The sequence below is a fragment of the Ipomoea triloba genome, chromosome 5, assembly GCF_003576645.1.
Source record: "Ipomoea triloba cultivar NCNSP0323 chromosome 5, ASM357664v1".
Classification (NCBI taxonomy): domain Eukaryota; kingdom Viridiplantae; phylum Streptophyta; class Magnoliopsida; order Solanales; family Convolvulaceae; genus Ipomoea; species Ipomoea triloba.
In genome coordinates this window covers 260,173-279,023 of record NC_044920.1, presented here as the reverse complement: position 1 = coordinate 279,023, position 18,851 = coordinate 260,173, and the positions used below count along the sequence as shown (strand labels likewise).

The window sequence follows — 18,851 nt, the reverse complement described above, 5'->3', positions numbered from 1 at the left end:
CGGCTAAAGGCTCCTTAAAATATTTGTTTTGGTAGAACAACAAGGTTTGAATGTTTGGCTCCTGGGAACCTAGGATTTTTCAACTTTCAACTTCTTTCAACCATGCAAAGTGCAACCATGCAAAGTGCTTAAGAGGTAAAAAAAAACAACTTAAGTTGTGTATAATTGAATTGATCTGACTTAAATCAAGAAGATAAATAAGTAGTGATTATCAAGTCAATATGATCGACTTGGTTGTGATGCCTCAATAACAAGTTCATCTTGCCCAAAGGTTGAATCCTCAATTTGAAGTTCCATAATCCAATCCTCAATTTGAAGTCCCATAATCCAACCAACAAATTTTGGAAGGATGATTTGTAGCTTTAGCTTGGACAAGTCCTTCAATTTACACGAACACAAAACTAAACTTGTAGCAAAAGAACAACGGAATTGCGGTGGACATTTAGTATAACCGTTTAGTATAAATCAAACGGTTATGTTTTTGGCAAATCCAACATTAATCGAACTGAAAATCGTTCCGGTTATATATACACTTAATTTTTTTTTATTTATTTATTTAGGGCCCAAATATACATACTAATTATTAAATTCTCAATTTCTTAGAATTCTTAATTTTCTATTTTTTTTTCTATTAGACATTTAGACCGCCATCTTACTCCTCAATTTCTTAGATATATCATGTCTTTGGACTTTGAATTTTTAAATATTCATTGTTGACTTATTATTTTGACTTATTTTAAATTAAGAAATTCGAAATATGCATGTTATTTAGATTTTAAAATTTAAATTATTAATACAAATAATTATGTTCGAAAGAGAACTGGAAAATGCTTGAATCCTTAAAGAAAAAAAAAAAACTGAAAATCGAATTGCAATCCGAACTTAACCAAATTCAAAGTGAACCCAAACTAAAAAACTGAATGGTTTCATTTTTTCAAAAACTTAAAAAAATAATAAAAATAAAAAATGAACCAAACCCAAAAAAATGGAACTGCAAAATCAAACATGTGAGGTTGATGAAGCTCACGGAATTTGAGGTTTCTGCATTCCATGTCGTATGTAGCAGCTAAATGACAAAGCATTGAAATTGCTGCTGCTGCTACTAAAGTGATGATTCAAAATGCCCTCCCTCCCTCTACAACTTGTCATCTTTGCTTTCAGGATCATTCTTATTATGACTCTGACTCCCCGACAAACTAATTAAGTTGCAAAACTAAACCTTAAACGACGGTTGATAACCGGATTCCCTTCCCAGCTCAGACCATCGGTAATTCTCCACAATCACTGATCACAGCCCCTGTCTGTGTCCTGTGATTCGATTAACTTCACCACATGACATCCATGCCCTCTACAACTTGTCCAAACACGACATGCCTCGTATCCAGCCATGCTGTCTACAATTCATCAAAACATACATACGCGCCCTGGACTAATTGGTCGACCAAAATTAGATGCACAAAACCTTATTTAAAAAAAAAACAAAAAATATCATATAAATTAACTTATTAATAGAACAAAAGGTTCAGACCTAGTTGATCTACACTTTAAGGATCGGACATAAAACAAACAAAAGAACTATCATGGTTAGAGTTGAGTATCGCATCACTGACTGATAAAATTCTTGTGCTCATGACGGAATAAAGTTTTTTTTTGCAGGAATGCAACAGGGCCTTAAAAAATGGCGTCGCCCGGACTCGAACCGGAGACCTTCAGTGTGTTAGACTGACGTGATAACCAACTACACCACGACACCAATTGTTCAAGCTTTTAGATTATTCTTATTTATACAGAATTTCCATCAAAATCATGATTAAGGTAGACGAGGATTGGTCCACAGAGCAGGCATGGCTGTGAGGGTTAATGCGCTAAAGCCACTGGGCTGCAATTGGCTTCCTTTCTCTGCCCAGAGTTCCAGGTGGAAGAAGATATCAGTGCCTAGTTCAAGGCTGAAAGTGCAGTCGAGTCAAATGGCAACAAATTCCAGCGAGTCTTCCTCCAAAGTTATTGATTCCCATTTGCATGTCTGGGCATCTCCTCAAGAGGTAATGCTACTAATCAACAACAAATTTAATTTATTGTTTTCAAACGGTAATTTAAACTTACGGGTGTATTTCTAATTTGATTTTTGTTTCAGGCCGCAGACAAATTTCCATATTTTCCAGGACAAGAACCTAGTTTACGTGGCCATGTCGATTTCTTGCTCGAGGTACCTTAAAAATAGCAATCTTTTTAACTAATCTTAGAATAATTGGCAGCACTGGGGAATAAGAAAGAATCAATTTTGATAAAACCATATTTGAGTAGCCAAATTCCTTAATTCTTATAATCCATTCCAGATTGATTAATATTAAAAATAAAAAATAAAATTTAAGGAATGTTTGTGATTGCACATAATGGCTGGCTATGTTTGAGCAGTGCATGAAAGAAGCAGATGTGGATGGGGCACTTATTGTTCAACCCATCAATCACAAGTTTGATCACTCTTATGTTACCAGGTCAGTTATGTTCGATTCCAATAAGGTTTCGATTCATGGCTGCTATGTAAGGAAGTTGCCAACTGTAACTTATATCTTGTCTCTGCAATGCACTTTCGCTTTTCTGTATTTTTTTATTTTTTTTTTTACTTTTGAGGTTGCTTTATATTACCATCAGCTGTGGTTTCAGAGATTGTTGTGTTATATAAAGTTAATTCTTGTCCAGTGTATTGAAGAAGTACCCATCGAAGTTTGTTGGTTGTTGCCTCGCTAATCCAGCCGAAGATGGAAGTGGAGTAAAGCAGCTCGAAGATCTTATTTTAAAGGTTTGGGAAGAACTAAAGTTATCAGATTCCACTGCTCGTGTTACATGAATTATGCTGATACAAACTGTGTTCATGTTAGGATGGTTATCGTGCTGTTCGCTTTAATCCATACTTGTGGCCTTCTGGCGAAAAGGTACTACAGAATAGTAATCTACAGAGAATCCTAATATACCTTAAATCCATAGCTTCTCTACATTCTCTTGTAACATAAAATGCAAATAATATCTATACGAGGAACATATCATGCTCTCTTGTCTCTTCAGATGACAAATGGAGTTGGAAAAGCTATGTTCTCTAAAGCTGGAGAGCTTGGAGTGCCAGTGGGTTTCATGTGCATGAAGGTGCAAAAATCTTCATACTTTTTCACATTTGCCTATAGCCGAGGTTTTCAAGAAAGCTTCCATTTAAGGCATTTATTCTTCAGACTTGATCCAATTTTATTGGCAACTGTTTATATGCTAATGGCATTGTGTTTAGGGTCTTGATCTGCATCTCTCGGAAATTGAGGAACTTTGCACTGAGTTTCCCTCAACTGTTGTTCTGCTTGATCATGTAGCTTTCTGCAAGCCCCCGGTGTAAGCCTTCGACGAATTTTCAGTTGGGAAGTAGCAAAATTTAGTTCTTCGATAAACAGGTCATTTCAGGTCTCTAACGCTTCCTGCATCTTGCAGAAATGAAAAGGAAAACCAACTTTTCTCTGCATTCTTAAAGCTATCGAGGTTTCCACAGGTAAATTTTGGTGAAAATGTTTGAACTTGTAGATTGTATAACACTGTAACATCATCCCTCAACTGCAAAATTGTTGTTGGCAGGTGTATGTAAAGTTCAGTGCTTTGTTCAGGGTGTCGAGAAATCCATATCCATACGAGGATCTATCCCCAGTTGTGTCGCAAGTTGTCTCCAACTATGGCGCCAATCGGGTCATGTGGGGAAGGTAAGAACATTGTATTCTAAGATTTCAATGGTTAGGTTAATCCTAAATCAAAATCGAAACTGATTAAGATTGATTCTGTTTGCAGTGACTTCCCTTTCATTGTAGAGGAATGTGGTTATAAAGAAGCAAAAGAGGCAGTGTATAGCCTTGCCCAGAAAGCCCAACTATCATCTTCTGATGTGGAGTTGATTATGGGTAAAACAGTTCTGAAAGTTTTCAATGGCCAATGGCTTTCTTAATCGCTCTAAGGCAAGGATTTTAGAACAAAAATGGTGTATAAATGCAAAATGGATTGATAGAATTTTCCAGAAATATGTTTTTGAATCATTTCCAATCTACAAGGATTATTTCAGAACAACAATTCCTGAATGAAGAAATTATCAAGTGAGATTCATCATAATATAAAACATGACTGTATATATAAGCATCGATCAAGGTGTATGCTTCTTCTTCATCTTCTTCCTTCTTAGCCTATCACAGACGATAGATTTCTCCAAGTGCTCCACACGCTGCGTTAGCGCTTCCAGCATTCTTGTCTGCGCTTCATTTCTCTCTGAAAGCTGTGCCATCAATCCCATCATCTTTCTATTCTCCTCCATCATCTTCTCCAGCAATTCTCTGTTTCTGTTGTTTTCATATCCCCTGTTGCTAGTCTCTGCTATCTCCAGGCTTCCATTCTTCTCCTCGGCTCCTTCATTCTCCGCCTTCGCATTTGTTACCTCTGAAACAAATCCTCCCATTGATTGTGTCTCATCGCGCTCATTATCCTCCAATTCGGATTTTTCAACGTTTCCTCCTTCTACTGGAGAATCGTTAGGTTTTTCAACACCATCGGTATCAATTTGAGCAGGATTATCAGATTGATCGGCAGTATTTCCAGTTTCAAGTTCACTCTCAGACGAATCATCGATACATGGTGTTTGATCAACTGATTCAGGAGAATCGCACACCTTAGCAGCTTCACTGTCGCCATTATCCATTACAGTTTGTTGATTGGAGTTAACAATTGCGTCAATTCTCTCTTGCAGAGCAATGGCCTTTCTGGTGACAGCCTTCCTGCAAACCCTAACTCCCGAATCAACGCCGCGAACCGAATCCAATTTGAAGAGCAGAGACATGAGCATCTCGTTGACGCGGATCCTCTCCCTCTCGTCTCTCCGCAAAACCTCCACCGTTTCGCTCTGCGAAACTCTCCGCTCAATTTCATCCACCTCCCGCGCAACGGACATCACGCGATTCATGCTTTTCCTCACCAGAAAGCCTCGAAACACCTTCTGGATCTTCAACGCAGCATCGGCTCGGGTAGGCTCCGACCGTACGAAGTGGACCGGAATCTGAACGGTCTTCGACTTCGGCGCTTCATCAACCGGCTTAGGTTGAAACGGATAGACAGGATAGCGGGGGCGAGAGGGTCGGGACCAGTAGCTTCCGTAGAATGGGCTCTCCATTGTTGTCGAATTTTGAGGCTTGGATTATCGCTTTGTTTTTCAATTCTGGGAATTCAAATCTTCAAATTGGGATATTTATTGATGGAGGGAAATTTCAGGAGATTTCCAGAAGGTACTGGAGATATTTTGCAACTTCTTCTAGAATCTTGGGGAGCATTCTGATATTTAACTTAAGCCCATTTAGTGAAGTCCAGTTTTCAGGATTTGGTCAATTAGAGAGTTCGGGCTTAGACTTTTTGTCTTTTTGGGTACAGTCTGAGTCCACTGTACAAGTATTTATAGCTAGTCATCAACATATCAATAAAAATTACAGTAGTTCGTTATAGATAATTTAGACTGAATTATATAATCAAATTTATTTAGAATATACACTTGGATAGGACTTCTTTAAACATATAAAATCAAAATGAAAGACCCTCCAAACCCGTAACCATCCCGTCAAATTAGCAACTCTTGATATCATTAATGATATAGATATCAAGGTGTCTAACATTTCTTCTTGCATCACTTTTTACACGACAATTTTGAAATCATTCCCCACCTCAACGTTTCAAAAACCTTTCCTAGAGCAAAGCACAAAGAAACTAGTGAATAATTGAATGTTATCATTCATCCACACTTATCGATTTTTAGATTATTATTATTATTATTATTTACAAAACTATTTATTCTAGAAATTTCAGGAGGTTTCTAGAAGCTCCGGGATCATTTGCAGATTCTTCTAGAATCTTGTGGAGCGTTCTGATATTTAACTACCGCTAATCTCATTATCTAATTTGTACTTTTCATTAGCATTTTATTTTAGGAAACTTATGCCCTTTAATTAGTCAAGTTCAATTTGTTTTTTTTTGGTATAATCCACGTATATGTATTTATAACTTGTCTCCAGAACATCAATAAAAATTAACTAGAGTCAGTTTATTACAAGTAATCTAGATTGGTTTAATTCTTGATATAATTACATGATAAATTTTGCCATATCATACTTTAGGATAATGATTTCAAACTTTCTCGTAAATAAAAATAAAAATTAGCCATGTACAAATGGGTCTAAACTCGTAACCATCCGGTCGCATACATTAGCAACTCCTGATAGCACTAATGATATGGAGATCAAGGTCTCTAGCATTTCCTAATAGCAGTTTTCAAAAGAGCAAATTGTCATTTGGTCCACTGACTATAGAGGTCCTATTAATTCTAGTTCACGACTTTCAAAAGTGTTAATTGCATACCATGACTTTTCAATTTGTATCAATTTTGAACACTCCGGTGAAATTTTCGGCCAAATGTCGCCGGATTCTCTTAATCCCACCAATTTGGCTTAATACAATGGGCAAAAATGTAATTTCCACGATCCAAAATAACCCAATGCAACCTAACCCGGAGGACGAACAAGGGTGGCGTCATGAAGCAGTGATGAACCGGCGGCGACGGCGAGCTTACATCTCCCTCCTCTCTGTTCAGCGACGGTAGCATGCGGACAAACCAGCAGAGGCATTCCCCTGTTTTCGGCGTCGACCGACAGACAGCAGCGGTGGAGGTCGCAGGCAGCTTGTGCGGAGCGTCCGTACCCGTTCGTTGTGTGCGTCGTGCAGCAAGGGTGGCTTTCGGCGTCCTCCCCTTTCCGGCAGCAGCTGCGGCTTGGCCCTCTTTCTCCGACGTCTTTACCCAAATGGGTTTCTAGCAAAAGTGAGATTCAGCTAAAATTCCAAGACACCCAAAGTCCAGTTATCCCTAAAACTTCTATAGAACTTCTCAGTCGCCGGAACCCCGGACCAGTTCTTGATTTTTCGGCGAAGTCTTTCAAAATCTAGAGAGAGAGAGGAGAAACTAGAGAGATAAGTGAGGGACAGCAAGCTAGCTAGCTAGCAAAGTTCTTTGATTTGGGTGCTAGTTCACTCTACTTTTTGAGAAAAAAAAGTCTTGAGGATGGTAATGGGTGGTCTGACGGTGGAGTTTGGTGGAGGTGGTTGGGTTCCCTCTAATCTCAGCGTAGCATTTCAAAGAGAAGCATAGTAATGAACTAAGGTGGAAATTACATTTTTGCCCATTGTATTAAGCCAAATCGGTGGGATTAAGAGAATCCGGCGACATTTGGCCGGAAATTTCACCGGAATGTTCAAAATTGATACAAATTGAAAAGTCATGGTATGCAATTAACACTTTTGAAAGTCGTGGACTAGAATTAATAGGACCCGTATAGTCCGTGGACCAAAATGGCAATTTGCTCTTTTCAAAATTTTATAGATGCTGATGAAGATACATGGATTAACAAAGAAAAAACAACAACAAAAAATAAGAAAAAAAGAAAAGAGAAAGAAATTAACGATACATATATCCGGCCATTTCGTTGTTTAGCTGTGTTGACGAACGAAATGAACAGAAATTGCTTGGATCTAATTAATTAATTCTTCCTGATCCTACTCATTGAAGTGTGATTACCATCGAATAATCCCTCGATCAATGTCTCAATATCATCAGGCTGGTACTTTACATACTTCTCCACGTGCTTAGTACCATCAAGATGGTGTTTAAACCTGGCCACGAACGAGCGGTACGCCGGAATCACCACCGCCGATATGGAAACCCGAAGCTCCGACTGAAGCTGCTCGTCGTTCACCACCCAAGTGCTCTGCGATTTGTGTATCTCATCCATCATATTGCTGAAAGTTTTGAACCGTTCTTTCAACGCCGGTATGGCTACTTTTCCGTTGTGTTGAAGCCCTTCGTGGCTTAAAATTTGCAGCACTTTGCTCCACGTTTCTCGCTGGTAGTTCTTGTGGAACTGCCTCACCACCGTCGATCTTTTCCGGTAACTTTTGTCGCCCATTACTTGGTGGATCTCCGGGGAGCCTTTGATTTTTTGTAAGATGTATCTGCCGTTGTTCATCAAGAACACGTGGCGTAGGGCTGGGTCTTTGTAGAGTTTGGATTTGGCTTCGAGGTTTGCGTCGAGGAGGTCCATGATGTTTTGTACCTGCGCGGAAAACAAGGAGGTTGGTCGGGCGGTTGTGTCGGAAGTTTCGCCGTTACGGACGGAGTTGGGATTTGCGTGTTTGTGGAATATCTGCTCGAGGGTGGTTTTGAAGTCGCAGGCGTATTTTAGATAGTTGATGACGTAACGGGTGAGGGGATGAACGGCGCCGCCGGGGACCGGATTTCTCGCGGCGATGTCGTTTTTTATTGAGTTTTCCAGGTCGCAGAAAATGTTTAAGGAGGCTTCCCCGATTCTGTCTCCGACTGCGAGAATCTCGGACTTGATCTCGTGCTCGGAGTCGTCGGAGCAACCGCCGTCGCTGATGGCGGGGATTAGGTCCCGGATTGTTTCGTACATGTGGAGGAATTTGAAGAGCTTCTCGGCGGCGCGTTTGGTTTTGGCGACGGCGTCTGCGAAGTCGAGAAGCTGAATGACGACGGCGCGTGCGAGGTTGCTGAAGAGGCTCCGGGAAATCATGGGGTGATCGGAGAAAACAGCCTCGGCGAGGTCCCTTTCAGCGGGGAAGAGAATTTTGGAGCAGATTTTGGCTACTCTCACCCATTTCGTGATCTCTTCTTCAAGAGAATCCCAGTTCGTCTTCTGTATATCCTCGGTGTGGATTTTCTCGTGTTCCAATTTTTTCATCTGCTTCGAGAAATCGTTCCGGCGACAAATGGAATACACCTGGCAACATTCCGTCTCGTAGCCGGCGGAGAGCATGACGTTGGCGATCCGGTTCATCCTCGTCACCACATCCGGCGGATACGGCTGATACTCCTCTTCTGGCGGCGGCGATTCCTCCAACGCGCCGCCGTCGTCTCGCTTGACGGCGGCCACGTCATCTTGTACTGAATCTTCCAATATGATGCGGAATTCCTCTTCCAAGAAAACCATGGCTCGCTGTAAAACTGAACTAGTCTGCTGGTTCGAGGAGGAAGAAGCGGAGGGAAATTCCGTCAATTTTGACAACCTCGTAACTGCCTCGTAAAAGAAAGATTCCTCTTCCGTCATTTTACCAATCTTGGTTCGGCTCTCGCCGGACGACAAGTTGCCATTATCGTACTTGGCGATCCTCGACTCTATGATTTTCGTCAAATGTTGGACGTTGTCCCCCACTTCCTTACTCCTATCTTCATTATTATTATTATTGTTTTCTGTCTCTTCAGAGCTGCTCTTTACCATTATATATATTTCAGATCGATTTCAATATAAATATTATTCAGACTGGTAAACCAGATCGGAAGTACTCGATCAGATCAGATCAGTCTGGAATGAAATCAACACCACATTAACGCAATAATGTAATCGACAAAATTAAACCATTAATGGATCGGATATATGGAAACTGATGAAAGGATAGGGACCGGGACGACGACATACATAACAACGTTGGTTTTGTGAAATTATTGAAAAATGGTTACGTGAATTGAAGAAGAATAGATTCGTCGTTGAGCGTTTGACACTTGACCCGATTGACAAGGTAATTAATTAGTGCTTCCCCGCGACTCATTGCTAGCCTTTAAATTTTAATTTATAGCTTATTATACTTAAATAACATATATATTTCACAGTCACAGGATCATGCATCAACTATACATATAAATTAATAATTTTTTGAGAACCAACTTACCAAATCAGACCGTTGACTTAGTAGTAACAGCAAAATTGTAAGAGCAGACATAGTGATCTTCTTTTGACCTGGACTGAATTACTTCCTTTTGGTCCTTTATTACTCCGTACATACGCACCATCGGGAGTGGATCGGATGTGGGTTTCTCTTGTCACCCGTGCAACTAATAATAATACAACATTTATTACATTGACTTGTTTAACTAATTAATAATACAACTTTTATTACATTGGGTTGTTTAGTGACAGAAAGATGTTATTATAAGTGGTAGCTAGCTAGAAATTACTCCGTAATTTATATGAACAAATTTGATAGCTTAATTATTGCGTAAAAAGCTAGCACAAAATTATATATATTAAAGGAAAGACAAAGAATAATAATAGTACAATAATAATAATATAATTAAGCAGCACAGACGACGACATTCACAGGGTGAGTAAATTGGAGGACATTATCGTCAAGGTTAGGATTTGCCGGCGGCAGAGGCTGTGGCGCCGTAATCATCATGGTTTTCCCGGCATGGTTTTCTTCTTCCTCCTCTTCTTTGTTCTTTTGATCTGGGTTTTCTCCTTTTTCTTCAGTAACGGCGTCACTGACGGTGATGGCTGTCGTCTTAGAATCCTCCACAGATGAGTGCAATAATTCCCCTAGCCCTGCCACGTTTATAACGAGCTCCGGCACGGCGCTCTTTTTCTCCTCCGCCACTTCAACTGGCTTCTTGTTTCTGTAGATTCCGTATAACACCATTTGTACGATCCCCAAGAGAAACCCCAATACGTTTGGTAACTGCACCATTTCAAAACCTTATTAAGTAAAGAATTTAGTAGCTAGCAGGTTTAGGGTAATTTACTCTCAAATTCTACTCCGCTCTCCTACTTTTATTTTCTGTTGTGACAAATAATAATATGTTATTTTCATTATGTGGGTCCCATAAAAATGTCCACGTAATAATTTGGGGTGCACTTAATTAAAAGACATGGATGCATGGGTACGAGGATTATGTCCAGTGCCACTCGCAATAGTGCATGTGTTATGTGTACTTACAGCAATGCACATGTCCTTCAACAGCAAGCCATAGCCTAACCACATAACTGCAGTCAACGTAAGAAAGAAAGACAGGTTGAACGGCATGAACTCTACGCTCTTTGTCTTCACCACTTTGAACTGCATGCAATAACAATCATTTTTAATTTATATATATATATATATATATTTATTTATTAATCAAATTCACACACAAAAAAAAAATAAAAAGGAAATTAAAATCATTTTGAAAAGTGTATGTACCACAATGCTAAGAGGCGCAGCGAAAACACAGACGGAAAAAGCCACACAAATCCATCCCACAATGGCCACACGAAGGGCGCCCTTAAAAGGGAACATTGTGGCCAACACAATCACAGAGTAGAGTCCTCCAACAAGTAACAGCAACATTTTCATGGTTTGACGCTGTATAATATATATATATGTTAATCATTCCTTAATAATTAATTATCTTTACGTTTAATTAGGTTAATTAATTAGCGAGCATATAGTACTTACCCTAGCGGTTTTGGAAGCATAACCAAGGAAAATGGAGATGTAAAGAGTTTCGATGACACATCCGATGGAGTTGATAGTGATGAGAAGAGGAGCGGTCTTCTTGAGGAAAGCATAGTACATCCACAACATAGCAGAAAATAAGGATACAACATAGGGAACGGATTGATAACCCAAGGTTGATTTTGCTTTGTAGATTCTTATAAATGTCGGCCTGCATGCATATATGCAACAACAATATATATTAGCACTTTCATTACAACATGCAACTTCAAGATTCTTTAAAAAAAAAAACAAGAATTGAAATCTGTCAACTTACACTGGGGCTAAGAATACAAGAAGTGATACAATGTTACCTGAAATAATGATACACAATACACAAGGTCAAAATCAAAAGAATTGAAGTAATATTAGTGTATATATATATTAGTAATATTAGTGTATATTAGCTTTAACATATATATATATATATATATGCTTCGTTTTAACTAAAGAAGATAAAGGTTTACATTCTGAGCATACGAATCGAGAAAGGTAGGAATGAAAGTTTATTGAAGACGATTGTGTGACTTACCAAGTACTCCAAATGTAAAGACCCATGGGTGGTGAAGATCAAACAATGCCATCTCCTTGAATGGGTAGGAAAACTCAAACCTCAACTCTCTTAGCTTCTTCAACAGATCCAGATATAAGGATTAATTAGTAGCAGATCAGAGTTCTTGATTGAGAAACTTTGCTTCTCTCTCTCTATCTCTCTCTACAATATCATGGTGGCAACTCTAATGGGATGGTTAGTATTTATAGGTGATGAGGCAATGGAAGGTTGCGGGCAGAAGTAATTAACGTTGGAGCAAGGTGCAGTGTCGTACGACAAAATCATTAGCCTAGCTAAATAATGGACCTAACGCAACGCGGCCCTTATCAGTTGTTCCCCACGTCATCACATCCCATCTGTCCAATCATTATTGCATGAACCATAGTTCACATATTTGTATGAACCATAAATAAAAAGTACACACTTAATAGACTAAGAGTACATTATTTATATACATAAAATACATTATTTAAAAATATATAATTTTTTAATATATTATCAAATAATGTGCATTCAATATACAAATAATGTATTTTTAGTATATTGAGAACAAACTCCAACGAAATTGTTAAGGGAATTAGCTTCATAGTACAAAGTTCTAAGTTTGATTACATGTGGGATCACTTATAGCTATAACTTTTGAAATAGGGAAAAACATATCTTTACAATTACTAATATATTTGGGGTACGAAATACTAACACTTATTTTTTACAATAGTTAATTCTATAAATGTTTCATTGACTATTGATATTTATCAAATAATATTATCCTTAATTTTCAATTAGACCATATATAAATGGTCCATTGATTATTAATTTCTCTCAATTTTCATTTTCGACTTTCAATTTAACGATAAAGGGTCCATTAACTATGAAATTTGTTCTAAATTTAATTCTCCAGTTAATTAAATATTAATTTAATAAAAATTAAATTTAAGAATTAGTATCAATAAATGATTAGTATTATATGTAGAGAGTAATATAATTATCAATAAATGCAGTGTACACTTGTGATCGGCCGTCTTTTCAAGAATTCGCAATCTACATTCTACACATATACTGTTGAGGTGATGTCCCTTTATTAATTCCAATCCTATTATTGAAAGATTTTTTATGGCTTTTTAAAACCATCACCACACATTTTATTTTATTTCTTATTTATTTAAAGAGGAATTATATAGAAAGACAACAACCAAATAGAAAAAAAAAATTCGAGATCCTTCTTAGGCTGGATGCCCTTTCATGCACTACAATTATTCGAAGACCCCACATATTAATTCACGAAAATGTTACACATGGACCAAAACGTTACACATGGAATTGTACGTTTAAGGAGGTCAATTTTAAGGAATTGAACAATGTATAATATGTTACACATTATTATGTTTTTAGTTCCGTATAACAAAAGTAATACAAACGCAATTTTTTTTTTTAAATTCTTGTTTTTGTGGTTTGGCGAAGATTAATTGTGACAACATCCCTACAAAATAGGGCACAATCTTACCTAGGAGCATGGGAATTAATCTAATTAAGTATGCAGGAAATGGAAGGTCTGACACAACATTCAATTCGCCTGCCCAATGCTACGTACGCTGAAGTTGATCCACTACTTCTACTTGTCTTTCTGAATCTTCATATAGATCGAATTAATAACTAATTTTTAGGATTATTAAAGCCGCATAATCGTGATTTAAAGGTGATAATAAAGTGTCATTATCCGTAAGACTTTTTAAGGAATGGTGAATTCAATTTTAAGAATCAGAATTGCATTAACTATGAGTGCAACGTAACATGCTTATAAGACAAAAACTTAAAGGATAGAGTATTAATGATAACTTGATGAGGATTAATGATTTTCGGGACAACCCAACCAAGTTGGTTGGACATTTAACTTTATAATTATAAAATTTCAAGTTTGACTCATCATGAGAGTGTTTTATTGATTTTCTTAATTTGAGTAAGTCAACTATGAGCGACGTAAAATGATTTATTTTTAGTGCACATTTAAATAGCAGCTGTGAGCTTTCTGGTAAATTAATGGATTATTAATGATTTCCATACGTATAGTAGGTGCACATATGCCTTGGTTCCTACGTATTACTTTATTGTATAAGTAAATTAAAGGGCGAAAATGGTTGAATTATCCTTGTCTTATGCCAAGTTGCCAACTAGTGACAGAGGTGATGAATATGTGGAGTTGAGAATTGAATAAACATTACTGATGACTACTGAGCTCTGTCCACCCAAAATAAAATTTTAAAAATAAAAAAAATTGTTGGATAAAAAAGGATAAATAATATATATTTAATTAATAAAATTTAATAAATTAATTAATCGAGCGTGTGCGCACACACATAGAGAGAGAGACAAGGAATTAGGTGCAAAACTTCACCCAGGTAAAATATGCGGATTAATCATAGTCATTAGTCTTGCCAAAATCAACAGCCCAGAGTGAAGATAATTTTTTTTAAAAATGCGGTGAAATTATGGTAATTTTGCATATTGTTGAAAGTTTAAAGTGCGTAATTGTAAAGCTTAAGGTGCATAAGTTTATAGCGTTAGGCGGCTAAGTTTAAATCTTAAGGTATTTAAGTTTAAAGCGTAAGGTGCTTAAGTTTGTAGCTTAATGTGCGTATGTTTAAAGCTTAAGATACATCAGTTTGATACTTAAGGTGCATCAATTCTGCACTTAAGATGCGTCCGTTTCATACGTAAGGTGGGTCAGTTCTACACTTAAGGTGCGTTATTTTAACACTTAATGTGTGTCAGTTCAACACTTAAGGTGCGTTAGTTTGACACTTAAGTTGCATCAGTTTGACATTTTAAGGTGCAACAATTTGTCACTTAAGGTGTGTCAATACGATAATTAAGGTGTGTTAGTTTGAAACTTGTGCATAATTTTAGACCTTAAGGTGCATCAGCTCAACAATGGTAGGAGAGAATGCATCCAGTTCCCAAGAAGCTCAATTTAAAAAGAAAATCCTTAATTTGATCTGTTGATTTAGACTATATCAACGGCTTAGATCTCGCCCCATCTTTCACACGGGAGACTCTTCATATGTGAACCATCCTCATATATGAATTAGTTCACGTGCAAAGATTCTCAACGACTTAATTCAAGAAATTTTTTTTTTTTAAAACATGCTTCTGTCAACATGCATGCAAATGATCAACAGTCTCAAACTGATGCACTTTAAGATATAAAATGCACACCTTAAGTTATAAAATCACGCACGTTAATGTATAAAACAACGTGAAGTCTATTACCACATTTGATCTCTATTATATATATATATATATATATATATATATATATATATATATATAGTAGACTACTACAGTTAATGTAATCTTGGTGAGAGCTAAAGGTGGACGGCAGAGGTGTGTATATATATATATATATATATATACTGTCACTTCTCACGTTTTTTTTTTTTTTTTTTTTTTTAAAATCAACTTGTCATATTAATATGCTAAAGGTCAATGAAACTACCTTCGACCTTTTACCTTATATTCATGAAATTTTCGATAATGCCTTTTTTTTAAAATGTTTTTGTTTGTTTGTTTTATATCTAGAAAGGACATACAAAAGTATTTTGGTACTGTATTATCAAACCATTGGAGTGAACGTCACTACTGGAGTTCGAACATGTGACCTTCATTTAGGGAAGATTTAATTCTAGCCATGGTCCTCCGACTATGTTGATTTTCCAAAATTAATCCCCGACTTTTAATTTGGACAATTAAGTCCCTTGACTTTCAAATTCTTTCCAATGTTGGTTCCTTTCGTCAAATTTTAGTTAAATTGACGTCAAATGAAGGGTAAAATTATCCGTTCACTTGTATACTCGTATTTCTTCTGTCGTATACGCTATATATATGAATATAATATCATTTGAAGAGACATCGACTGAGATTATATGATTTTGATTGAGACTTCGACTGAGATTATATTCATATATACAACATATAGGACAACAGAAATGCGAGGAATAATACACTAAACAGGTGAACGGACAATTTTACCCCTTTATTTGACCTCAACTTAACCAAAATTTGACGAAAGGACCAACGTTGGAGAGAATTTAAAAGTCAAGGGACCTAAATTGTCCAAATTAAAATTCGGGGACTAATTTTGAAAAATCAACATAGTCGAAAGACCATTGGTGGAATTAACTCTTTAGGGAAGCAACAATCATACCGATCGATTATTAGATCTTTGGCCTCGTATTTTTTCTTTCTTTCTTTATTTTTTTTTCTTTTGAAAAAAAAAACACAAAAAATAAAGGCATCAAGGTGTTTTTAGACAAAAACAAAAACAATTATGACGTGTTTGTTTTACTTTAAAAAAATTATGACGTGTTTTATATACTTTGTCCGAATGTGTGTAATTATATGATGAGAATGAAGGCGAAGGTTGCTAAGGTGGAATTCTTAGAGAGTGACACAAGTTTTGTCCACGTATCCCTTAGCTTTTTTCCCATATATATCATTTACGTGTTCAATTCCAAGTTCTACAAAAGCTACAGTATGTAGTTACTTCAACTTGTTCTTTATTTCTTCTTAATATTTTGTTGATTAAACATTTTTGTATATAAAGTCTCATTCAACTCTGATGTGGCATTTGGCTTGCATAATAGACAAAGAGAGAATAGAATAGTATCCCATGCATGGAATAAGTTTATCGAGTTGTTTGATTCATTTTTTTTTAAAAATGTATAGTAGAATTTTATGGATTTGTGTATTCTCATTTACTCCGTATTACTTTGTACTGACGGGATAAGCTTTAATTGATTCATCAAAAGATTTGTATCGATTCGCAAAAAAGCAAAGAGCCAAACATTAGGCAATACAACATACAATGTTTAGGTGGCTTGAGTTTGCGTTTTTTTTTTTTTTTTTTTTTTTTTTTTTTTTTTTTTTTTTTTTGTGCTCATTCAGTTGTTTGTGTGCCCTTTTGATTTTTTTAGTTGTCCTTTATGTTGTTATAATAACTTGAATATATTTTATTCAGCCGGTTGGCGGTCTACGCGCAATTGAGGGGGTTGAATTAATGTTGGGGCCCTGGTAAGTTAAATGTTAATATTCACTATTTTGGCGTGCCTCTTCGTTCTAGGATGTGTGCACTGTTGGTACCTGTAGTTGCTGGTGGGGTGGTACTTGTAGTTGCTGGGGGGGGGGGCAAGTCTTTTCCACGTATCCCTTAGCTTTTCCCATATATATCATTTACGTGTTCAATTCCAAGTTCTACAAAAGCTACAGTATGTAGTTACTTCAACTTGTTCTTATTTCTTCTTAATATTTTGTTGATTAAACATTTTTGTATATAAAGTCTCATTCAACTCTGATGTGGCATTTGGCTTGCATAATAGACAAAGAGAGATAGAATAGTATCCCATGCATGGAATAAGTTTATCGAGTTGTTTGATTCATTTTTTTTTAAAATGTATAGTAGAATTTTATGGATTTGTGTATTCTCATTTACTCCGTATTACTTTGTACTGACGGGATAAGCTTTAATTGATTCATCAAAAGATTTGTATCGATTCGCAAAAAAGCAAAGAGCCAAACTTAGGCAATACAACATACAATGTTTAGGTGGCTTGAGTTTGCGTTTTTTTTTTTTTTTTTTTTTTTTTTTTTTTTTTTCCTTTGGGACAAGAGAAACAACTCGCACTAGTCAGTATATGATGGTATGCACTAGGTAAATTTCGTTCCTTGTACTATACTGAAAAGGTAATTTGTATTAAGAAAATTTGGTTTACTTACTCAATCAAAAAATACAGAAATCTTCAAGTACGAAAAATTTCACATAACCCATCTTTTGGGGTTGAATGAGCTCCATTTATTTGCATGCATGGATGTATCAACATCCCGCCTACGCAGTGCTGACTCCTCTTCATTAAAGTTTCAATATAAAATCTTAGTCCCTTATTCATCATATGCTTCATTAGCTACATACCCTATTAGCTAGGCAACTCAAGTATTTAATGAACTGTATACTCCTAGGAGGCTAGGACTAGGAAAATTCTATAATGTTCGCCATTGTAAATCCTTTAATTTGCTTAATTAATAATACTTATTTTGACTTTAAACAACATGACTAGACTTGGTTGTAAAAGGAGAAATTGCATACCTCCATCCACACACCTTGACCTTACGTGAACCGTAGAGGAATTAAATTACTGTGACTCAGCAGCCATTTAGATGGGAAGACCAATTCCTGACACCCACACATGAGAGTAAAACTCGCACTGTGACTATTATATCCGTCCTTGTGACCGCAACAAACATTATATTATTATGAGACTTATTCAAATATATAATCATTATGCCTCAGACTCTCCGATCCTCAATGATATGATCATCAATCAATGTTTCTTGACTCTCAAGCAACTCTCTAAACTGCACTTATCAAGCCTAGCTGCAATTAATTTGATATAATAAGAGATTACTATAAACCAACATACATAAATATAATATGCATATACATATTATAACATGAAGAAAGTGGTGGTAATGTAGTGTCAAAATCGAAACGATAAGTATTATTATCAATCTCCATGATTGGAATGTGAGATGTCAATGCGATCTGCAAGTAGCTACCCAACAAGCTAATAATCATCAATGCATATATATAATATGATGGCTTGGAGTTGGGGAGATGGAGATAGATAACAATCATGATTCTTCATATATGGATTGCAATTAACCAAATTTTTATCAATTGTCTTCTAGAGTTGTGGCTGGTGATTTTTGCTTCTTATGTGTGGTACTGCTCATGTTGAGTCATATCCAGGTGGAGCCTCCAACCATATTTGTACATTTTCAACCAATATTGTGGATTCTATTCATCTTGTGAATACAGCTAATAAATGCTGGTAAAGTTCAATCAATTCGATCTCTCTAGCTAGTTCCCTTGAAATAC

The 18,851-nt window shown here is 36.6% G+C and overlaps 4 protein-coding genes and 1 non-coding gene across 6 annotated transcripts; 1 reads left to right on the top strand and 4 right to left on the bottom strand.

The window, feature by feature from the left end:
* The first annotated feature begins 120 nt into the window (after positions 1 to 120).
* Positions 121 to 4,046, top strand: LOC116021033 (4-sulfomuconolactone hydrolase). 2 transcript variants are annotated; one of them, XM_031261630.1, is made up of 11 exons: positions 121 to 135; positions 1,657 to 2,042; positions 2,135 to 2,206; positions 2,416 to 2,495; positions 2,701 to 2,800; positions 2,880 to 2,933; positions 3,064 to 3,141; positions 3,278 to 3,375; positions 3,472 to 3,529; positions 3,613 to 3,734; positions 3,820 to 4,046. In XM_031261630.1, the coding sequence occupies exons 2-11, from the start codon at positions 1,845 to 1,847 to the stop codon at positions 3,971 to 3,973; spliced, it is 1,014 nt and encodes a 337-aa protein (XP_031117490.1). In that variant the 5' UTR covers positions 121 to 135; positions 1,657 to 1,844; the 3' UTR covers positions 3,974 to 4,046. The 2 variants fall into 2 exon arrangements, with proteins under 2 accessions (XP_031117490.1, XP_031117491.1); XM_031261631.1 differs by lacking the exon at positions 121 to 135 and having other exon boundaries at positions 1,621 to 2,042.
* TRNAV-AAC lies at positions 1,680 to 1,753 on the bottom strand. The gene has a single exon. It is a non-coding gene; the product is annotated as a tRNA-Val (tRNA).
* Positions 4,047 to 4,165: 119 nt separating the features above from the next.
* LOC116019569 lies at positions 4,166 to 5,182 on the bottom strand. The gene has a single exon (XM_031259840.1). It carries the CDS (start codon positions 5,180 to 5,182, stop codon positions 4,166 to 4,168), a length of 1,017 nt encoding a protein of 338 aa, XP_031115700.1.
* A 2,163-nt stretch (positions 5,183 to 7,345) lies between these two features.
* On the bottom strand, positions 7,346 to 9,404 carry LOC116020066 (exocyst complex component EXO70B1-like). The gene has a single exon (XM_031260529.1). It carries the CDS (start codon positions 9,339 to 9,341, stop codon positions 7,587 to 7,589), a length of 1,755 nt encoding a protein of 584 aa, XP_031116389.1. The 5' UTR covers positions 9,342 to 9,404; the 3' UTR covers positions 7,346 to 7,586.
* Positions 9,405 to 10,082: 678 nt separating this feature from the next.
* Positions 10,083 to 12,107, bottom strand: LOC116020067 (bidirectional sugar transporter N3-like). The gene is made up of 6 exons (XM_031260530.1): positions 11,903 to 12,107; positions 11,648 to 11,684; positions 11,332 to 11,542; positions 11,077 to 11,238; positions 10,834 to 10,953; positions 10,083 to 10,575 (listed from the first exon to the last, which is right to left on the bottom strand). The coding sequence occupies exons 1-6, from the start codon at positions 11,952 to 11,954 to the stop codon at positions 10,192 to 10,194; spliced, it is 966 nt and encodes a 321-aa protein (XP_031116390.1). The 5' UTR covers positions 11,955 to 12,107; the 3' UTR covers positions 10,083 to 10,191.
* Between the last annotated feature and the right edge of the window lie 6,744 nt (positions 12,108 to 18,851).

Bases quoted from the DNA above. Each gene is read 5' to 3' on its own strand.
- LOC116021033 (XM_031261630.1), top strand. From the start codon at position 1,845: ATGGCTGTGAGGGTTAATGCGCTAAAGCCACTGGGCTGCAATTGGCTT. The intron at 2,801-2,879 runs GTTTGGGAAGAA...TGTTCATGTTAG, and splicing joins TCGAAGATCTTATTTTAAAG to GATGGTTATCGTGCTGTTCG. The intron at 3,735-3,819 runs GTAAGAACATTG...TTCTGTTTGCAG, and splicing joins AATCGGGTCATGTGGGGAAG to TGACTTCCCTTTCATTGTAG.
- LOC116019569 (XM_031259840.1), bottom strand. From the start codon at position 5,182: ATGGAGAGCCCATTCTACGGAAGCTACTGGTCCCGACCCTCTCGCCCC.
- LOC116020066 (XM_031260529.1), bottom strand. From the start codon at position 9,341: ATGGTAAAGAGCAGCTCTGAAGAGACAGAAAACAATAATAATAATAAT.
- LOC116020067 (XM_031260530.1), bottom strand. From the start codon at position 11,954: ATGGCATTGTTTGATCTTCACCACCCATGGGTCTTTACATTTGGAGTA. The intron at 11,239-11,331 runs GTAAGTACTATA...TATATTATACAG, and splicing joins ATGCTTCCAAAACCGCTAGG to CGTCAAACCATGAAAATGTT. The intron at 10,954-11,076 runs GTACATACACTT...TATTGCATGCAG, and splicing joins CTGCGCCTCTTAGCATTGTG to TTCAAAGTGGTGAAGACAAA.